Source organism: Salmo trutta, chromosome 12 (genome assembly GCF_901001165.1).
Source record: "Salmo trutta chromosome 12, fSalTru1.1, whole genome shotgun sequence".
Lineage (NCBI taxonomy): Eukaryota > Metazoa > Chordata > Actinopteri > Salmoniformes > Salmonidae > Salmo > Salmo trutta.
The window spans coordinates 36,173,958-36,193,185 of NC_042968.1; the positions used below are offsets into that span (position 1 = coordinate 36,173,958).

Sequence of the window (19,228 nt, forward strand, 5' to 3'; positions counted from 1 at the left end):
TAGGGGGTAGTAGTGGTAGGGGGTAGTAGTGGTAGTAGTGGTAGGGGGTAGTAGTGGTAGTAATGGTTGTGGTAGTAGTGGTAGGGAGTAGTAGTGGTAGGGGGTAGTAGTGGAAGTAGTGGAAGTAGTGGTAGGGGGAGTAGTGGTAGTAGTGGTAGTAATGGTAGTGGGTAGTAGTGGTAGTAGTGGTAGGGGGTAGTAGTGGTAGTAGTGGTGGGGGTAGTAGTGGTAGTAGTGGTGGGGGGTAGTAGTGGTAGTAGTGGTAGGGGGGTAGTAGTGGTAGTAGTGGTGGGGGGTAGAAGTGGTAGTAGTGGTAGTAATGGTAGTGGGTAGTAGTGGTAGGGGGGTAGTAGTGGTAGGGGGTAGTAGTGGTAGTAATGGTAGTAGTGGTAGTAGTGGTAGTAGTGGTAGTAGTGGTAGGGGTAGTAGTGGTAGGGGGGTAGTAGTGGAAGTAGTGGAAGTAGTGGTAGGGGGAGTAGTGGTAGTAGTGGTAGTAATGGTAGTGGGTAGTAGTGGTAGTAGTGGTAGGGGGTAGTAGTGGTAGTAGTGGTGGGGGTAGAAGTGGTAGTAGTGGTAGTAATGGTAGTGGGTAGTAGTGGTAGGGGGTAGTAGTGGTAGGGGGGTAGTAGTGGTAGTAATGGTAGTAGTGGTAGTAGTGGTAGTAGTGGTAGGGGTAGTAGTGGTAGGGGTAGTAGGGTAGTAGTGGTAGTAGTGGTAGGGGGTAGTAGTGGTAGTAGTGGTAGTAGTGGTAGGGGGTGGAAGTGGTAGGGGGTAGTAGTGGTATTAGTGGTAGGGGGTAGTAGTGGTAGTAGTGGTAGGGGTAGTAGTGGTAGTAGTGGTAGGGGGAGTAGTGGTAGTAGTGGTAGTAATGGTAGTGGGTAGTAGTGGTAGTAGTGGTAGGGGGTAGTAGTAGCAGGGTATAGTAGTGGTAGTAGTGGTAGTGGTAGGGGGTAGTAGTGGTAGTAGTGGTAGTAGTGGTGGTAGTGGTAGGGGATAGTAGTGGTAGTAGTGGTAGGGGGTAGTATTGGTAGGGGGTAGTAGTGGCAGTAGTGGTAGGTGGTAGTAGTGGTAGGGGATAGTAGTGGTTGGGGGTAGTAGTGGCAGTAGTGGAAGGGGTAGTAGGGGTAGTAGTGGTAGTAGTGGTAGGGGGTAGTAGTGGTAGTAGAGGTAGGGGGTAGTAGTGGTAGTAGTGGTAAGGGGTAGTAGTGGTAGTAGTGGTAGGGGGTAGTAGTGGTAGTAGTGGTAGTAGTGGTAGTAGTGGTAGGGGGTAGTAGTGGTAGTAGTGGTAGGGGGGTAGTAGTGGTAGTAGTGGTAAGGGGTAGTAGTGGTAGGGAGTAGTAGTGGTAGTAGTGGTAGGGGGTAGTAGTGGTAGTAGTGGTAAGGGGTAGTAGTGGTAGGGAGTAGTAGTGGTAGGGGGTGGTAGTGGTAGTAGTGGTAAGGGGTAGTAGTGGTAGTAGTGGTAGGGGGTAGTAGTGGCAGGGGGGTGGTAGTGGTAGTAGTGGTAGGGGGTAGTAGTGGTAAGGGGGTAGTAGTGGTAGTGGGTAGTAGTGGTAGTAAGGGGTAGTAGTGGTTGGGGATAGTAGTGGTAGGGGGTGGTAGTGGTAGTAGTGGAAGGCAGTAGTAGTGGTAGGGGGTGGTAGTGGTAAGGGGTAGTAATGGTAGGGAGTAGTAGTGGTAAGGGTTAGTAATGGTAGGGAGAAGTAGTGGTAAGGGGTAGTAGTGGTAGGGGGTAGTAGTGGTAGTAGTGGTAGTGGCAGTAGTGGTTGGGAGTAGTAGTGGTAGGGAGTAGTAGTGGTAGTAGTGGTAGGGAGTAGTAGTGGTAGGGGGTGGTAGTGGTAGTAGTGGTAGGGGGTGGTAGTGGTAGCGGGTAGTAGTGGTAGTAGTGGTAGCAGTGGTAGGGGGGTAGTAGTGGTAGTAGTGGTAGTAGTGGTAGGGGGGAGAAGTGGCAGTAGTGGTAGGGGGTAGTATTTGTAGGGGGAGTAGTGGTAGTAGTGGTAAGGGGAAGTATTGGTAGGGGGTAGTAGTGGTAGGGGTAATTGTGGTAGTAGTGGTAAGGGGTAGTAGTGGTATCGGGTAGTAGTGGTAGGGTGTAGTAGTGGTAGTAGTGGTAGTAGTGGTAGGGGAAGTAGTGGCAGTAGTGGTAGGGGGTAGTAGTGGTAGTAGTGGTAGGGGGTGGTAGTGATAGTGGGTAGTAGTGGTAGTAGTGGTAGGGGGTAGTATTGGTAAGGGGTAGTAGTGGTAGTAGTGGTAGTGGCAGTAGTGGTTGGGAGTAGTAGTGGTAGGGAGTAGTAGTGGTAGTAGTGGTAGGGAGTAGTAGTGGTAGGGGGTGGTAGTGGTAGTAGTGGTAGGGGGTGGTAGTGGTAGCGGGTAGTAGTGGTAGTAGTGGTAGCAGTGGTAGGGGGTAGTAGTGGTAGTAGTGGTAGTAGTGGTAGTAGTGGTAGGGGGAAGAAGTGGCAGTAGTGGTAGGGGGTAGTATTTGTAGGGGGAGTAGTGGTAGTAGTGGTAAGGGGAAGTATTGGTAGGGGGTAGTAGTGGTAGGGGTAATTGTGGTAGTAGTGGTAAGGGGTAGTAGTGGTATCGGGTAGTAGTGGTAGGGTGTAGTAGTGGTAGTAGTTGTAGTAGTGGTAGGGGAAGTAGTGGCAGTAGTGGTAGGGGGTAGTAGTGGCAGTGGTGGTAGGGGGTAGTAGTGGTAGTAGTGGTAGGGGGTGGTAGTGATAGTGGGTAGTAGTGGTAGTAGTGGTAGCAGTGGTAGGGGGTAGTAGTGGCAGTAGTGGTAGGGGGTAGTAGTGGTAGTAGTGGTTGGGGATAGTAGTGGTAGGGGGTAGTATTGGTAAGGGGTAGTAGTGGGAGGGGGTGGTAGTGGCAGTAGTGGTAGGGGGTGGTAGTGGTAGTTGTGGTAGTTGTGGTAGGTGGTAGTAGTGGTAGTAGTGGTAGGTGATAGTAGTGATAGGGGGTAGTAATGGTAGTAGTGGTAGTAGGTGTAGGTGGTAGTAGTGGTAGGTGGTGGTGGTGGTAGGGGGTAGTAATGGTAGTAGTGGTAGGTGGTAGTAGTGGCAGGGGGTTGTAGTGGTAGTAGTGGTAGGGGGTAGTAATGGTAGTAGTGGTAGGTGGTAGGTGGTAGTAGTGGTAGTAGATGTAGCAGTGGTAGGGGGTAGTAATGATGGTAGGTGGTAGTAGTGGTAGTAGTGGTAGGTGGTAGTAGTGGTAGCAGTGGTAGGTGGTAGTGGTCGTAGGGGGTAGTAATGGTAGTAGTGGTAGGTGGTAGGTGGTAGTAGTGGTAGTAGTGGTAGGGGGTTGTAGTGGTAGTAGTGGTAGGGGGTTGTAGTGGTAGTAGTGGTAGGGAGTAGTAGTGGTAGAAGTGGTAAGGGGTAGTAGTGGTAAGGGGTAGGATTGGTAGTAGTGGTAGGTGGTAGTAGTGGTAGGTGGTAGTAGTGGTAGGGGGTAGTAATGGTAGTAGTGGTAGGGGGTTGTAGTGGTAGTAGTGGTAGGGAGTAGTAGTGGTAGAAGTGGTAAGGGGTAGTAGTGGTAAGGGGTAGGATTGGTAGTAGTGGTAGGTGGTAGTAGTGGTAGGTGGTAGTAGTGGTAGGGGGTAGTAATGGTAGTAGTGGTAGTAGTGGTAGGTGGTAGTAGTGGTAGCAGTGGTAGGTGGTAGTAGTGGTAGGGGGTAGTAATGGTAGTAGTGGTAGTAATGGTAGGGAGTAGTAATGGTAGTAGTGGTAGGTGGTAGTAATGGTAGGGGGGTGGTAGTGGTAGAAGTGGTAAGGGGTAGTAGTGGTAAGGGGTAGTAGTGGTAGTAGTGGTTGGGGATAGTAGTGGTAGGGGGTAGTATTGGTAAGGGGTAGTAGTGGGAGGGGGTGGTAGTGGCAGTAGTGGTAGGGGGTGGTAGTGGTAGTGGTAGTAGTGGTAGGGGTAGTAATGGTAGTAGTGGTAGGTGGTAGGTGGTAGGTGGTAGTAGTGGTAGTAGTGGTAGGTGGTAGTAGTGGTAGTAGTGGTAGGGGGTAGTAATGGTAGTAGTGGTAGTAGTGGTAGGGGTAGTAATGGTAGTAGTGGTAGTAGTGGTAGGTGGTAGTAGTGGTAGCAGTGGTAGGTGGTAGTGGTGGTAGGGGGTAGTAATGGTAGTAGTGGTAGTAATGGTAGGGAGTAGTAATGGTAGTAGTGGTAGGTGGTAGGTGGTAGTAGTGGTAGTAGTGGTAGGGGGTTGTAGTGGTAGTAGTGGTAGGGGGTAGTAATGGTAGTAGTGGTAGTAGTGGTAGTAGTTGTAGGGGGTTGTAGTGGTAGTAGTGGTAGGGGGTAGTAATGGTAGTAGTGGTAGGTGGTAGGTGGTAGTAGTGGTAGTAGTGGCAGTAGTGGTAGTTGTGGTAGGGGGTAGTAATGGTAGGGGGTAGTAATGGTAGGGGGTAGTAGTGGTAGTAGTGGTAGGGTGTCTGTGGTCCATGTCTCTCAATATTCTGCTGAATGAAGCTCGGCCCCAGCCCACCCAGGATAATGGGAGCACATATGTTTCATTCTGAGAATGCCTTAATGCCATTCCATAGGCCAGATACACTGAGAATGGGGATTTCATAGCGGAACACTACTATGTAAGCCGCTGAGTCTCCGTACATAATGTTCCTACTGACTTTGACCCAACCAAGCAATCTGAGGCTGTAGCAGTTAATTTTTTTATTTGTATTATTATTATTTTATTTAGGGGTGGATCAGGTTAATATTGCGGAAAGAATGTTGCTTCCATCAATGTAATTGTATGCATCATTTCCAATCCCCCATATATTTTTGGGGTAAATATATATATCCATATACATACACGCATGCATACATATACACATATATACATACAAATACCTATATAGACATACATACTTTTTTTTAGAATATACCTTTATTATTCCCCGCAAACCCTACCACCCTTCCCCCAATTGGAGTAAACTAATAAACAATAACACTTAGGCTTCTACCTTCAGTTTATATATCTTATACACATTTTACAGACACAATCTATTTTACAATAGTTATATTTTGTTTGTTTTTAGTCCTTCCTCTATTTCTGATGTCCATCCAGTTTGATTTATATTTGTAACTGTGCTATTTCACAAAAGTTCTGAACCTATATACATTTTACAGACCCCGTATGTTTTACATTGGTTATCTTGTTTTTAGTCCCACCCTTTCAACCCCTCCCATCTATCTCTCAACATCATCCATTTTGGATTTATATTTGCCATATATTTTTCAACTGTGCAGTGATGCTTCACAAAAGTATTGAACCTTTCTATTCTCATAGCTTCTACAGATTGTAAATTAAAAATAAACATTTTTGCTAAAATAATTATTATATTATTGATTGATTGACTATGGCTTTTCAAATCACCCAGTATTGCTATCTGCAGCGTTCGTTCTAGACAAATGTTGCAATTCTTCAGCCATTCCTGGACCTGTGACCAAAAACAAGCTACATATGGACAATACCAAAATAAATGATCTAATGACTCTGCCTCCTCACAGCAGAATCTGCAGAGCTGGGAAGATTGTATCTCCCATATATATATAACATTCTATTGGTTGCAAGAATTATGTATAGTAATTTAAATTGAAAAATGTGAAGTTTTGAATCTGGCGTTGTTTTGCGTATCAATTCATAAACCATGTGCCATGGAATGGGTACATCAAAAATCTCTTCCCAACTATTTTGCAATTTATGTGGCACAGCTGTCAGTTTTTTGGTCCTTAAATGAAATAGGTACATGTTTTTATCTATCACACTTTTCTTTAACCATGTATGTTCTTTAATACGGGGCCGACATACAAGTTCCTTACTTTTTCCCCTTCTACTTGCCTCTTCCATTTTTGTGGTAATGCTGCAATTAATTGGTTGTAATTTTGGGTAGAGCAGACATTTCCATACGTCAGTGTTAGCTGCATGTGTGACATAACTCCACCAGTCCTATTTATGATATCATTCACAAAAATTAGTATATTTGAGTTTAACCACAATATTTGTTGTATTATTTGTTCTGTCTTTTCAGGTGGATTAAACTGAAATTGCAACCAACTTTCTAAGGCTTGTTTAAAAAATAAATATATTTTGGAGATTATTTCCTTTTCAAACAACCGAAAGTAAGCAGGTGTAATCTGAATAAAGGGAAAAAGGCCCTTCTTGAACATAGGATGAGACATTCTTACCAATTTACTAGAGAACCAGTTTGGATTTAAGTATAACATTTGTATGACCGATGCCTTTAGTGAGAGGTCTAATGCTTTAATATTTCATCATTTCTGCCCTCCGCATTCATATTCGTTATATAAATAGGCCCTTTTAATTTTGTCTGGCATGCCGTTCCAACTAAAATTGAATATGTTTTGTTCATATAATTTAAAAAGCAGGTCACTAGGTGTAGGCAAAACCATAAGCAAATAGGTAAACTGTGATTTGACTAAAGAGTTAATCAGGGTGATTTTTCCACAAATAGACAGGTATTTTCATTTCCATGGTAGCAAGATCTTATCTATTTTTGCTAACTTTCTATAAAAATGTATTGGAGTGAGATAATTTCTTTCTTTTGGGATTTGTATACCGAGTATGTCCGCATCTCCGTCAGACCATTTAATTAGTAAACTACATGGTAATATAAAATTAGCATTTTTTTAGTGATCCAATACGTAATCATAATTTGGTTTTAATCCAGAGAGGATAGCAAAAGTATCTAGATCCTCTATGAGGCCGTGGAGAGATTCTAATTGTGGTTTTAAAAGAAAACATGAATCATCAGCGTACAATGACACCTTAGTTTTTAAGCCACAGATTTCTAATCCCTTAATATTATTGTTTAATCTAATTTTAACAGCTAACATTTCGAAGTGCTACCTGTCCCAGACCTGTTGTCCCAGACCTGCTGTAACCCTGACCTATTCACCGGACGTGCTACCTGTCCCAGACCTGCTGTTTTCAACTCTCTAGAGACAGCAGGAGCGGTAGAGATACTCTCAAAGATCGGCTATGAAAAAGCCAACTGATACTTACTCTTGTGTTGCTGACTTGTTGCACCCTCGACAACTACTATGATTATTATTATTTGATAATGCTGGTCATTTCTGAACATTTGAACATCTAGGCCATGTGCTGTTATAATCTCCACCCGGCACAGCCAGAAGAGGACTGGCCACCCCTCATAGCCTGGTTCCTCTCTAGGTTTCTTCCTAGGTTTTGGCCTTTCTAGGGAGTTTTTCTGTACAGCACTTTGAGATATCAGCTGATGTAAGAAGGGCTTTATAAATAAATTTGATTTGATTTGATTGATGGCAATAATAAATACGTATGCCGATAGTGGACAACCTTGTTTTACTCCTCTAGATAGTTTAAAACTTTCTGAGATGTAGCCATTATTTACTATTTTACACCTAGGGTTACTATACATAATTTTAACACATTTTATAAGAGATTCCCCAAAATGTAAATATTCTAGGCATTTATATATAAACTCCAGTTGTACTTTATCAAAAGCCTTTTCAAAATCAGCTATGAAAACCAGGCCTGGTGTTCCCGATATTTCATAGTATTCTATTGTTTCCAGTACTTGTCTTATATTTTCTCCAATGTATCGTCCATGTAAAAAAAACTGTCTGATTAGGATCAATAATATCTGACAATACTTTTTTAATTCTATGCGCCAAGCATTTTGCTAGGATTTTTGCATCACAACACTGAAGTGTAAGAGGTCTCCATTTTTTTTAATGGACTGGATCTTTATATATACCATTTGGGTCCTGTTTCAGTAATAATGATATCAGACCTTCTTGTTGCGTGTCTGATCATCTACCATTATTATAGGAGTGGTTAAAACATGCTAATAATGGTCCTCTGAGTATATAAAAAACAAGTGTTGTATACTTCCACTGTTATGCCATCCAGCCCTGGAGTTTTCCGATCCTTAAAGGCCCCAATTGAATCAAGAAGTTCCTCCTATGTAATTTGGCCTTCACATGAGACTTTCTGTACAGATGTTAATTTTACATTATTATTAGGTAAAAAATCCATACAATTAGTTTCAGTTAGTGGAGATGGAGGAGCCTGAAACAAAAACATATTCTTAAAGTACTTTACCTCCTCTTTCAAAATATCATTCGGTGAATCATGCGTGACTCCATCATTTCTAACAAGTTTTAATTTTAAAAAAATGGTAGCATTTCTATATTGAAGATTGAAAAGTAATTTGGTGCATTTTTCCCCATATTCCATCCAGTTCGCTTTATTTTTTATAATATACTGCTCAAAAAAATAAAGGGAACACTTAAACAACACATCCTAGATCTGAATGAAAGAAATAATCTTATTAAATATTTTCTTCTTTACATAGTTGAATGTGCTGACAACAAAATCACACAAAAATAATCAATGGAAATCCAATTTATCAACCATGGAGGTCTGGATTTGGAGTAACACTCAAAATTAAAGTGGAAAACCACACTGCAGGCTCATCCAACTTTGATGTAATGTCCTTAAAACAAGTCAAAATGAGGCTCAGTAGTGTGTGTGGCCTCCACGTGCCTATATGACCTCCCTACAACGCCTGGGCATGCTCCTGATGAGGTGGCGGATGGTCTCCTGAGGGATCTCCTCCCAGACCTGGACTAAAGCATCCGCCAACTCCTGGACAGTCTGTGGTGCAATGTGGCGTTGGTGGATGGAGCGAGACGTGATGTCCCAGATGTGCTCAATTGGATTCAGGTCTGGGGAACGGGCGGGCCAGTCCATTGCATCAATGCCTTCCTCTTGCAGGAACTGCTGACACACTCCAGTCACATGAGGTCTAGCATTGTCTTGCATTAGGAGGAACCCAGGGCCAACTGCACCAGCATATGGTCTCACAAGGGGTCTGAGGATTTCATCTCGGTACCTAATGGCAGTCAGGCTACCTCTGGCGAGCACATGGAGGGCTGTGCGGCCCCCCAAAGAAATGCCACCCTACACCATGACTGACCCACCACCAAACCGGTCATGCTGGAGGATGTTGCAGGCAGCAGAACGTTCTCCACGGCGTCTCCAGACTCTGTCACGTCTGTCACGTGCTCAGTGTGAACCTGCTTTCATCTGTGAAGAGCACAGGGCGCCAGTGGCGAATTTGCCAATCTTGGTGTTCTCTGGCAAATGCCAAACGTCCTGCACGGTGTTGGGCTGTAAGCACAACCCCCACCTGTGAACGTCGGGCCCTCATACCACCCTCATGGAGTCTGTTTCTGACCGTTTGAGCAGACACATGCACATTTGGGGCCTGCTGGAGGTCATTTTGCAGGGCTCTGGCAGTGCTTCTCCTGCTCCTCCTTGCACAAAGGCGGAGGTAGCGGTCCTGCTGCTGGGTTGTTGCCCTCCTACGGCCTCCTCCACGTCTCCTGATGTACTGGCCTGTCTCCTGGTAGTGCCTCCATGCTTTGGACACTACGCTGACAGACACAGCAAACCTTCTTGCCACAGCTCACGTTGATGTGCCATCCTGGATGAGCTGCACTACCTGAGCCACTTGTGTAGGTTGTAGACTCCGTCTCATGCTACCACTAGAGTGAAAGCACCGCCAGCATTCAAAAGTGACCAAAACATCAGCCAGGAAGCATAGGAACTGAGAAGTGGTCTGTGGTCCCCACCTGCAAAACCACTCCTTTATTGGGGGTGTCTTGCTAATTGCCTATAATTTCCACCTGTTGTCTATTCCATTTGCACAACAGCATGTGAAATTTATTGTCAATCAGTGTTGCTTCCTAAGTGGACAGTTTGATTTCACAGAAGTGTGATTGACTTGGAGTTACATTGTGTTGTTTAAGTGTTCCCTTTATTTTTTTGAGCAGTGTATATTACACTGGATCTTTCTTGTATAAGTTCCTCCATTTCTTTTTGTTTTTCCTCTAACTTATTCTGTGCCTCTATGGTACAGTATTTATTGCTATCTAACTGTACTGTTAGTCCTTCAATTTCCTTTATTAATATGGACTCTTTTGATCTAAATTGCTTTTGTTTTATAGATGAATACTGAATTGCATGGCCTCTAAAGGCACACTTAAAAGTGTCCCATACAATAAGGGAATCTGCTGTACCTATGTTATGTCTGAAAAAGTCAGTTATAAATTCTTCTGTCCTAGTTCTAAACAATTTATAATCTAGTAGGCTTTGATTAAATTTCCAATACCCTCGCCCACGTGGAAATTCTGTAAGAGTAATATATATGCTAATGATGTGATGATCCGACCGCATTCTGTCCCCTATCAACACTTTTTTAACTTTTGGTGCCAGAGAGAATGGCATAAGAAAGTAGTCAATACGACTAGCTTGATTAAGCCTCCGCCAAGTATATATCACTAGATCAGGGTATTTAAGTCTCCAAATATCCACTAATTCCAATATAGCCATGACATTCATGATTTCCTTAAGTGCCTGAGGGTGATAGTTTGTAGTGTGATTTCCTTTCCGGTCCATAGAGGTATTTAAGACCGTATTAAAATCTCCCACCATAATAATAGAGTCTAGTGTTGCTTGTATAGTTGGTAAAGGCTGTAACAGTTAAACCACACACACACAATGCACATACACACGCATGTACACACGCACAGTGTGTTAAAACCTCTTAGTCTTTTAAAAATGTCTGCCACTGATTTACATCTGTCTCATTGTTTGAGGAGGAGGAAATAATTACAGTTACAGTGGGGCGGAGAGATAGACAGATTACAGTTACAGTGGAGTGGGAGAGACAGACAGATTACAGTTACAGTGGGGCGGAGAGACAGACAGATTACAGTTACAGTGGGGCGGAGAGACAGACAGATTACAGTTACAGTGGGGCGGAGAGAGAGACAGATTACAGTTACAGTGGAGCGGGAGAGACAGACAGATTACAGTTACAGTGGAGCGGGAGAGACAGACAAATTACAGTTACAGTGGGGTGGAGAGACAGACAGATTACAGTTACAGTGGAGCGGAGAGACAGACAGATTACAGTTACAGTGGGGCGGAGAGACAGACGGATTACAGTTACAGTGGAGCGGAGAGACAGACGGATTACAGTTACAGTGGGGCGGAGAGACAGACGGATTACAGCAGGGTTTTATCTGCAGTGTGTATGTGGTTTTATCTCCAAAGTGTGTGCGTGTGTGTGTGCGCGTGAGAGAGTATAAGTGTGTGTGTGTGTGTGCTTGAGAGGTTTCTACAGACCAGGCAGGTTGAAATGTCACCTGCTTATCCTTTTCAGGGGACAGGAATGTCAGAGGTCAACAAGGGCCACCGACAGACTATTTCAATACACACACACACACACACACACACACACACACACACACACACACGGTTGTGATTCCTCACCCACTGTGTCACAGGGCTGGTCTTTGTGCACGCAGAAGTCAGTCCTGCAACGAGACGGCAAGAACAGTATTATAACAAGTTCAGTCCATCTGACCTCATCCTGCAATGCTACTGTGTTGATAAGGGTGCAGGTTGAAGTTTCCCATGGATGCTGATCTGGGTAAATTTAGCATTTTCCACACTTATGTTAAGGTTAAGATTGGGGAGGGGAAGCTGATCCTAGATCTATCCCTAAGGGAAACTTCACCCAGAGTGTTGATAAGAGAAATAAAACCCAAAATATGTTCGAAGGAATCTAAATAAATTACAATTGTATTGTACATGCATGCTTTAAACATTTTAATTGGTCATATTAGTTCAATCCACCAGCTGAATCCTCACTTCCACTTCAGTTGAATTTTCACTTAGTCTCCCACTGACATCAATCCATGACCAAGTGAAAATATGACTTATGTGGAAATGTCCACTGCCATTTGCTGTCAGCGTTACACCAGAATAGTGTTACATAGATGGGTTAATGTACAATGCACGGTGATTGTGTTCTCCCTAATCTATGTACTGTAGTTCAGGCTGGAAAAACAGCTAGCAGCCCTCAACTCAAACATTCCACGTCTCCTTCACTGTGGCATAGTCACACACACACACACACACACACACACACACACACACACACACAAACACACAGCTTACGTTGGTTACCATGGGGACCGGCCCGACCAGTGTAAGGCCCGTTCCAGTACATGCAGGGAGACAAGCCAGGGACTCTCATTCCCACCACTGAGAACCCCAGACCCTCTTTGTCCCCAATGTTAAGCAGTGATTTGACATGGTCTACGTACCAAATGGCACCCTATGCCCTACATAGTGCAGTAACCAGAGCCCTATTGGAATAGGGTGCCATTTGGAACGCAAACATGCTTTCTGTTCACACTGTACTGTGGAACCCCTGAGTGGAGAGTGACTTTGTAAGTAGCAGGCAAGACAGGACACAGAGAGAGAGAGAGACATAGCGAGGGAGAGAGACAGAGGGAGAGAGAGAGAGAAAGAGAGAGAGAGAGACTTTAACCAAAACAGAAAGGGTACGTATTGGGATGGTCTCCAAAGACATTTAAAGATCTGCTCTCCTCTACAGTATAAAGATCTGCCCTCCTCTACAGTTTAAAGATCTGCCCTCCTCTACAGTTTAAAGATCTGCCCTCCTCTACAGTATAAAGCTCTGCCCTCCTCTAAAGTTTAAAGATCTGCCCTCCTCTACAGTTTAAAGATCTGCCCTCCTCTACAGTTTAAAGATCTGCCCTCCTCTACAGTTTAAAGATCTGCCCTCCTCTACAGTTTAAAGATCTGCCCTCCTCTACAGTTTAAATATCTGCCCCCCTCCTCAACAGTTTAAAGATCTGCCCTCCTCTACAGTTTAAAGATCTGCCCCCCTCCTCTACAGTATAAAGATCTGCCCCCCTACTCTACAGTATAAAGATCTGCCCTCCTCTACAGTTTAAAGATCTGCGCTCCTCCACAGTTTAAAGATCTGCCCTCCTCTACAGTTTAAAGATCTGCCCTCCTCTACAGTATAAAGATCTGCCCTCCTCTACAGTTTAAAGATCTGCCCTACTCTACAGTTTAAAGATCTGCCCCTCCTCTACAGTTTAAAGATCTGCCCTACTCTACAGTTTAAAAATCAAGCCCTCCTCTACAGTTTAAAGATCTGCCCTCCTCTACAGTTTAAAAATCAAGCCCTCCTCTACAGTTTAAAGATCTGCCCTCCTCTACAGTATAAAGATCTGCGCTCCTCTACAATTTAAATATCTGCCCTCCTCTACAGTTTAAAGATCTGCCCCCCTCCTCTACAGTTTAAAGATCTGCCCTCCTCTACAGTTTAAAGATCTGCCCCCCTCTATAGTTTAAAGATCTGCCCCCCTCCTCTACAGTTTAAAGATCTGCCTCCCTCTACAGTTTAAAGATCTGCCCCCCTCTACAGTTTAAAGATCTGCCCTCCTCTACAGTTTAAAGATCTGCCCCCCTCTACAGTTTAAAGATCTGCCCTCCTCTACAGTATAAAGATCTGCGCTCCTCTACAATTTAAATATCTGCCCTCCTCTACAGTTTAAAGATCTGCCCCCCTCCTCTACAGTTTAAAGATCTGCCCTCCTCTACAGTTTAAAGATCTGCCCTCCTCTACAGTTTAAAGATCTGCCCTCCTCTACAGTATAAAGATCTGCCCTCCTCTACAGTATAAAGATCTGCGCTCCTCTACAATTTAAATATCTGCCCTCCTCTACAGTTTAAAGATCTGCCCCCCTCCTCTACAGTTTAAAGATCTGCCCTCCTCTACAGTTTAAAGATCTGCCCTCCTCTACAGTTTAAAGATCTGCCCTCCTCTACAGTATAAAGATCTGCCCTCCTCTACAGTTTAAAGATCTGCCATCCTCTTCAGTTTAAAGATCTACCCTCCTCTACAGTTTAAAGATCTTCCCTCCTCTACAGTTTAAAGATCTGCCCTCCTCTACAGTATAAAGATCTGCCCTCCTCTACAGTTTAAAGATCTGCCCTCCTCCACAGTTTAAAGATCTGCCCTCCTCTACAGTTTAAATATCTGCCCTCCTCTACAGTTTAAAGATCTGCCCCCCTCTACAGTTTAAAGATCTGCCCTCCTCTACAGTTTAAATATCTGCCCCCCTCCTCTACAGTTTAAAGATCTGCCCTCCTCTACAGTTTAAAGATCTGCCCCCCTCTACAGTTTAAAGATCTGCCCTCCTCTACAGTTTAAAGATCTGCCCCCCTCTACAGTTTAAAGATCTGCCCTACTCTACAGTTTAAAGATCTGCTCTCCTCTACAGTTTAAAGATCTGCCCTCCTCTACAGTTTAAAGATCTGCCCTCCTCTACAGTTTAAAGATCTGCCCTCCTCTACAGTTTAAAGATCTGCCCTCCTCTACAGTTTAAATATCTGCCCCCCTCCTCAACAGTTTAAAGATCTGCCCTCCTCTACAGTTTAAAGATCTGCCCCCCTCCTCTACAGTATAAAGATCTGCCCCCCTACTCTACAGTATAAAGATCTGCCCTCCTCTACAGTTTAAAGATCTGCGCTCCTCCACAGTTTAAAGATCTGCCCTCCTCTACAGTATAAAGATCTGCCCTCCTCTACAGTTTAAAGATCTGCCCTACTCTACAGTTTAAAGATCTGCCCCTCCTCTACAGTTTAAAGATCTGCCCTACTCTACAGTTTAAAAATCAAGCCCTCCTCTACAGTTTAAAGATCTGCCCTCCTCTACAGTTTAAAAATCAAGCCCTCCTCTACAGTTTAAAGATCTGCCCTCCTCTACAGTATAAAGATCTGCGCTCCTCTACAATTTAAATATCTGCCCTCCTCTACAGTTTAAAGATCTGCCCCCCTCCTCTACAGTTTAAAGATCTGCCCTCCTCTACAGTTTAAAGATCTGCCCCCCTCTATAGTTTAAAGATCTGCCCCCCTCCTCTACAGTTTAAAGATCTGCCTCCCTCTACAGTTTAAAGATCTGCCCCCCTCTACAGTTTAAAGATCTGCCCTCCTCTACAGTTTAAAGATCTGCCCCCCTCTACAGTTTAAAGATCTGCCCTCCTCTACAGTATAAAGATCTGCGCTCCTCTACAATTTAAATATCTGCCCTCCTCTACAGTTTAAAGATCTGCCCCCCTCCTCTACAGTTTAAAGATCTGCCCTCCTCTACAGTTTAAAGATCTGCCCTCCTCTACAGTTTAAAGATCTGCCCTCCTCTACAGTATAAAGATCTGCCCTCCTCTACAGTATAAAGATCTGCGCTCCTCTACAATTTAAATATCTGCCCACCTCTACAGTTTAAAGATCTGCCCCCCTCCTCTACAGTTTAAAGATCTGCCCTCCTCTACAGTTTAAAGATCTGCCCTCCTCTACAGTTTAAAGATCTGCCCTCCTCTACAGTATAAAGATCTGCCCTCCTCTACAGTTTAAAGATCTGCCCTCCTCTTCAGTTTAAAGATCTACCCTCCTCTACAGTTTAAAGATCTTCCCTCCTCTACAGTTTAAAGATCTGCCCTCCTCTACAGTATAAAGATCTGCCCTCCTCTACAGTTTAAAGATCTGCCCTCCTCCACAGTTTAAAGATCTGCCCTCCTCTACAGTTTAAATATCTGCCCTCCTCTACAGTTTAAAGATCTGCCCCCCTCTACAGTTTAAAGATCTGCCCTCCTCTACAGTTTAAATATCTGCCCCCCTCCTCTACAGTTTAAAGATCTGCCCTCCTCTACAGTTTAAAGATCTGCCCCCCTCTACAGTTTAAAGATCTGCCCTCCTCTACAGTTTAAAGATCTGCCCCCCTCTACAGTTTAAAGATCTGCCCTACTCTACAGTTTAAAGATCTGCTCTCCTCTACAGTTTAAAGATCTGCCCTCCTCTACAGTTTAAAGATCTGCCCTCCTCTACAGTTTAAAGATCTGCCCTCCTCTACAGTTTAAAGATCTGCCCTCCTCTACAGTTTAAAGATCTGCCCCCCTCCTCTACAGTATAAAGATCTGACCTCCTCTACAGTTTAAAGATCTGCCCCCCTCCTCTACAGTATAAAGATCTGCCCTCCTCTACAGTTTACAGATCTGCCCCCCTCCTCTACAGTTTAAAGATCTGCCCTCCTCTACAGTATAAAGATCTGCCCTCCTCTACAGTTTAAAGATCTGCCCTCCTCTACAGTATAAAGATCTGCCCTCCTCTACAGTTTAAAGATCTGCCCTCCTCTACAGTTTAAAGATCTGCCCTCCTCTTCAGTTTAAAGATCTGCCCTCCTCTACAGTTTAAAGATCTGCCCTACTCTACAGTTTAAAGATCTGCCCTCCTCTACAGTTTAAAGATCTGCCCCTCCTCTACAGTTTAAATATCTGCCCTCCTCTTCAGTTTAAAGATCTGCCCTCCTCTATAGTTTAAAGATCTGCCCTCCTCTACAGTTTAAAGATCTGCCCTCCTCTACAGTTTAAAGATCTGCCCTCCTCTACAGTTTAAAGATCTGCCCTCCTCTACAGTTTAAAGATCTGCCCTCCTCTACAGTTTAAAGATCTGCCCCCCTCCTCTACAGTTTAAAGATCTGCCCTCCTCTACAGTTTAAAGATCTGCCCTCCTCTACAGTTTAAAGATCTGCCCTCCTCTACAGTTTAAAGATCTGCCCTCCTCTACAGTTTAAAGATCTGCCCTCCTCTACAGTTTAAAGATCTGCCCTCCTCTACAGTTTAAATATCTGCCCTCCTCTACAGTATAAAGATCTGCCCTCCTCTACAGTTTAAAGATCTGCCCCCCTACTCTACAGTTTAAAGATCTGCTCTCCTCTACAGTTTAAATATCTGCCCTCCTCTTCAGTTTAAAGATCTGCCCTCCTCTTCAGTTTAAAGACCTGCCCCCCTCTATAGTTTAAAGATCTGCCCCCCTCCTCTACAGTATAAAGATCTGCCCTCCTCTATAGTTTAAAGATCTGCCCTCCTCTACAGTTTAAATATCTGCTCTCCTCTACAGTTTAAAGATCTGCCCTCCTCTACAGTTTAAAGATCTGCCCCCCTCCTCTACAGTTTAAAGATCTGCCCTCCTCTACAGTTTAAAGATCTGCCCCCCTACTCTACAGTTTAAAGATCTGCCCTCCTCTACAGTTTAAATATCTGCCCTCCTCTACAGTTTAAAGATCTGCCCCCCTACTCTACAGTTTAAAGATCTGCCCTCCTCTACAGTTTAAATATCTGCCCTCCTCTACAGTTTAAAGATCTGCCCCCCTCTACAGTTTAAAGATCTGCCCCCCTACTCTACAGTTTAAAGATCTGCCCTCCTCTACAGTTTAAATATCTGCCCTCCTCTACAGTGTAAATATCTGCCCTCCTCTACAGTTTAAAGATCTGCCCCCCTACTCTACAGTTTAAAGATCTGCCCTCCTCTACAGTTTAAAGATCTGCCCTCCTCTACAGTTTAAAGATCTGCCCCACCTCTATAGTGGTCCGGTTCGTAAAACACTGTTAATGACCCATCTGTACGGTCCAGGTGGGTTCAAACCAGAGATGCCTTTGAACTCTGTTAACAAGCCTGAGCCAACGCACACACACATGCACACATGCACCACACACACACATATACACACACAGATGAGACCCCTAGTACACACTCCCTTCATGCTAGAAGGCCAAGAGCAGCTGCTGCCTCCAACACCACAGACCCACCAAACCTCAACAGGATCTAAATCAGTCTACTGCACTTCCTCTACTTCCTCTGTGTGTGTGGTGTGGTGTGTGTGTGGTGTGGTGTGTGTGTGTGTTATAGTGTAGTTCCTATGTTAGTGGAGTGGCAGTACAGGGGTGGGTCACTGCCATTAGTAACCCTGTGATTTGGGAGAGTGGAGGTTCATTTGAAGACCATGACTAACAGGTGAGGAGGGAGTAGAGCGCTGTGATGTCATCCTAGGGAGACTGCTGACCTGATTCAGCCTCTTTTCTAAGTATCACTACAGCTGTACTAGACCTCACTGACAACACTGAAGAGGAAGTTGTCCTGTGTGGCTCAGTTGGTAGAGCATGGTTCTTGCAACAACAAAGGTTGTGGGTTCGATTCCTGCTGGGGCCACCAATACCTTATCTCCCTCCGTCACTCCGTCTTTCTTTCTCTCTCCCCCCCTGCGGTCTGACACATATCCCACTAACTTCTAACAGCTAGTAATGGGTTGTACTGCTGCCTTCCTGGTCTGATTGCATGGGCTGTCTGTGACTGTGAGGTAAAGTGGATTTAACAAACAGCTGGGGGGCTGATGAGCCAAATGCAGAACACTTGTTTGATGTGGAGGGGCGATGGTGAGGGGGAGGCTGGGGAGAAGGCAGGGTGGAGGAGAGAGGGCATGGCGAGGGGGAGGCTGGGGAGAAGGCAGGGCGGAGGGGAGAGGGCATGGTGAGGGGGAGGCTGGGGAGAAGGCAGGGCGGAGGGGAGAGGGCATGGCGAGGGGGAGGCTGGGGAGAAGGCAGGTAGGAGGGGAGAGGGCATGGTGAGGGGGAGGCTGAACACAGAGATATTCTTTCCTGTTAAGATGTCTCCCGAATCCCTAGAAATGATCCAACTAGTACAGTATCAGTTACATACTGAGAGCAAATCGGCACACACTAGACCGGCTCAGACAGATACAGGACAGTATCACATGTCATGTAATCTCCTGAGAGGCAGGTAATGAGTTGTTGGAGACGAGGAAGTCTACAGTGACAGGCGTGACATAGAAATTACCTCTCCCCTCTGAGTGTTACAGTACAGCAGACAGACACACACATCCCAGACAGATGCCCACACACCCTGACACACACACACACACACCGTCTCAGATCAGCCGTCAGCGAGAAGGGAAACCGCAGCATGAAGTAACGCTCTAATTTGCCTACATCTCCCTCTCCCCTCTCCCCTCCCTGTTAACTACCACATGCACAATGTGTGTCAAATCTGTAAGTTGAAAACATTGTATATTAAAAGCACTGTATTTCTAGCTGAATGAACATATGACACTGATTGAGCAAATACATTTTAAGTTGACAGAATTGTTGCCTAAGTTTTTCGGCCATGTTTGGGCCAGCTAAAAATGTTATGTTCAAGTAACACCTTGACCGAAAAACAAGTCTGTAGAACCACTTACTTAATAATATTTAGTTGAAACAACTAGATATGTTTTACAGTGCAGGATGACAGGATACGATCTGACAGGCTATATGAACCCTTTCACCTCCCGGCCCAAATTAGAACAGGTAATAATGCCTAATCAAGAATTAGGAATGCGAGAGAGAGAGTGTGTGTGTGTGTGTGTGTGTGTGTGTGTGTGTGTGTGTGTGTGTGTGTGTGTGTGCGTGCGTGCAAGAGAGATGTGCTAATGGGCTAATTGATTAAAAC

General features: G+C 44.6%; 1 protein-coding gene across 3 annotated transcripts in view; it reads right to left on the reverse strand.

Moving 5' to 3' along the window:
• Nucleotides 1-19,228, reverse strand: part of LOC115203456 (A disintegrin and metalloproteinase with thrombospondin motifs 17) — a 235,254-nt gene that overhangs the window by 138,411 nt on the left and 77,615 nt on the right. For all 3 annotated transcript variants that reach the window (XM_029768142.1, XM_029768140.1, XM_029768141.1), the window contains exon 7: nucleotides 11,339-11,382. In XM_029768142.1, the coding sequence (XP_029624002.1) occupies nucleotides 11,339-11,382 (44 nt within the window). The remainder of the gene's footprint in view (nucleotides 1-11,338; nucleotides 11,383-19,228) is intronic.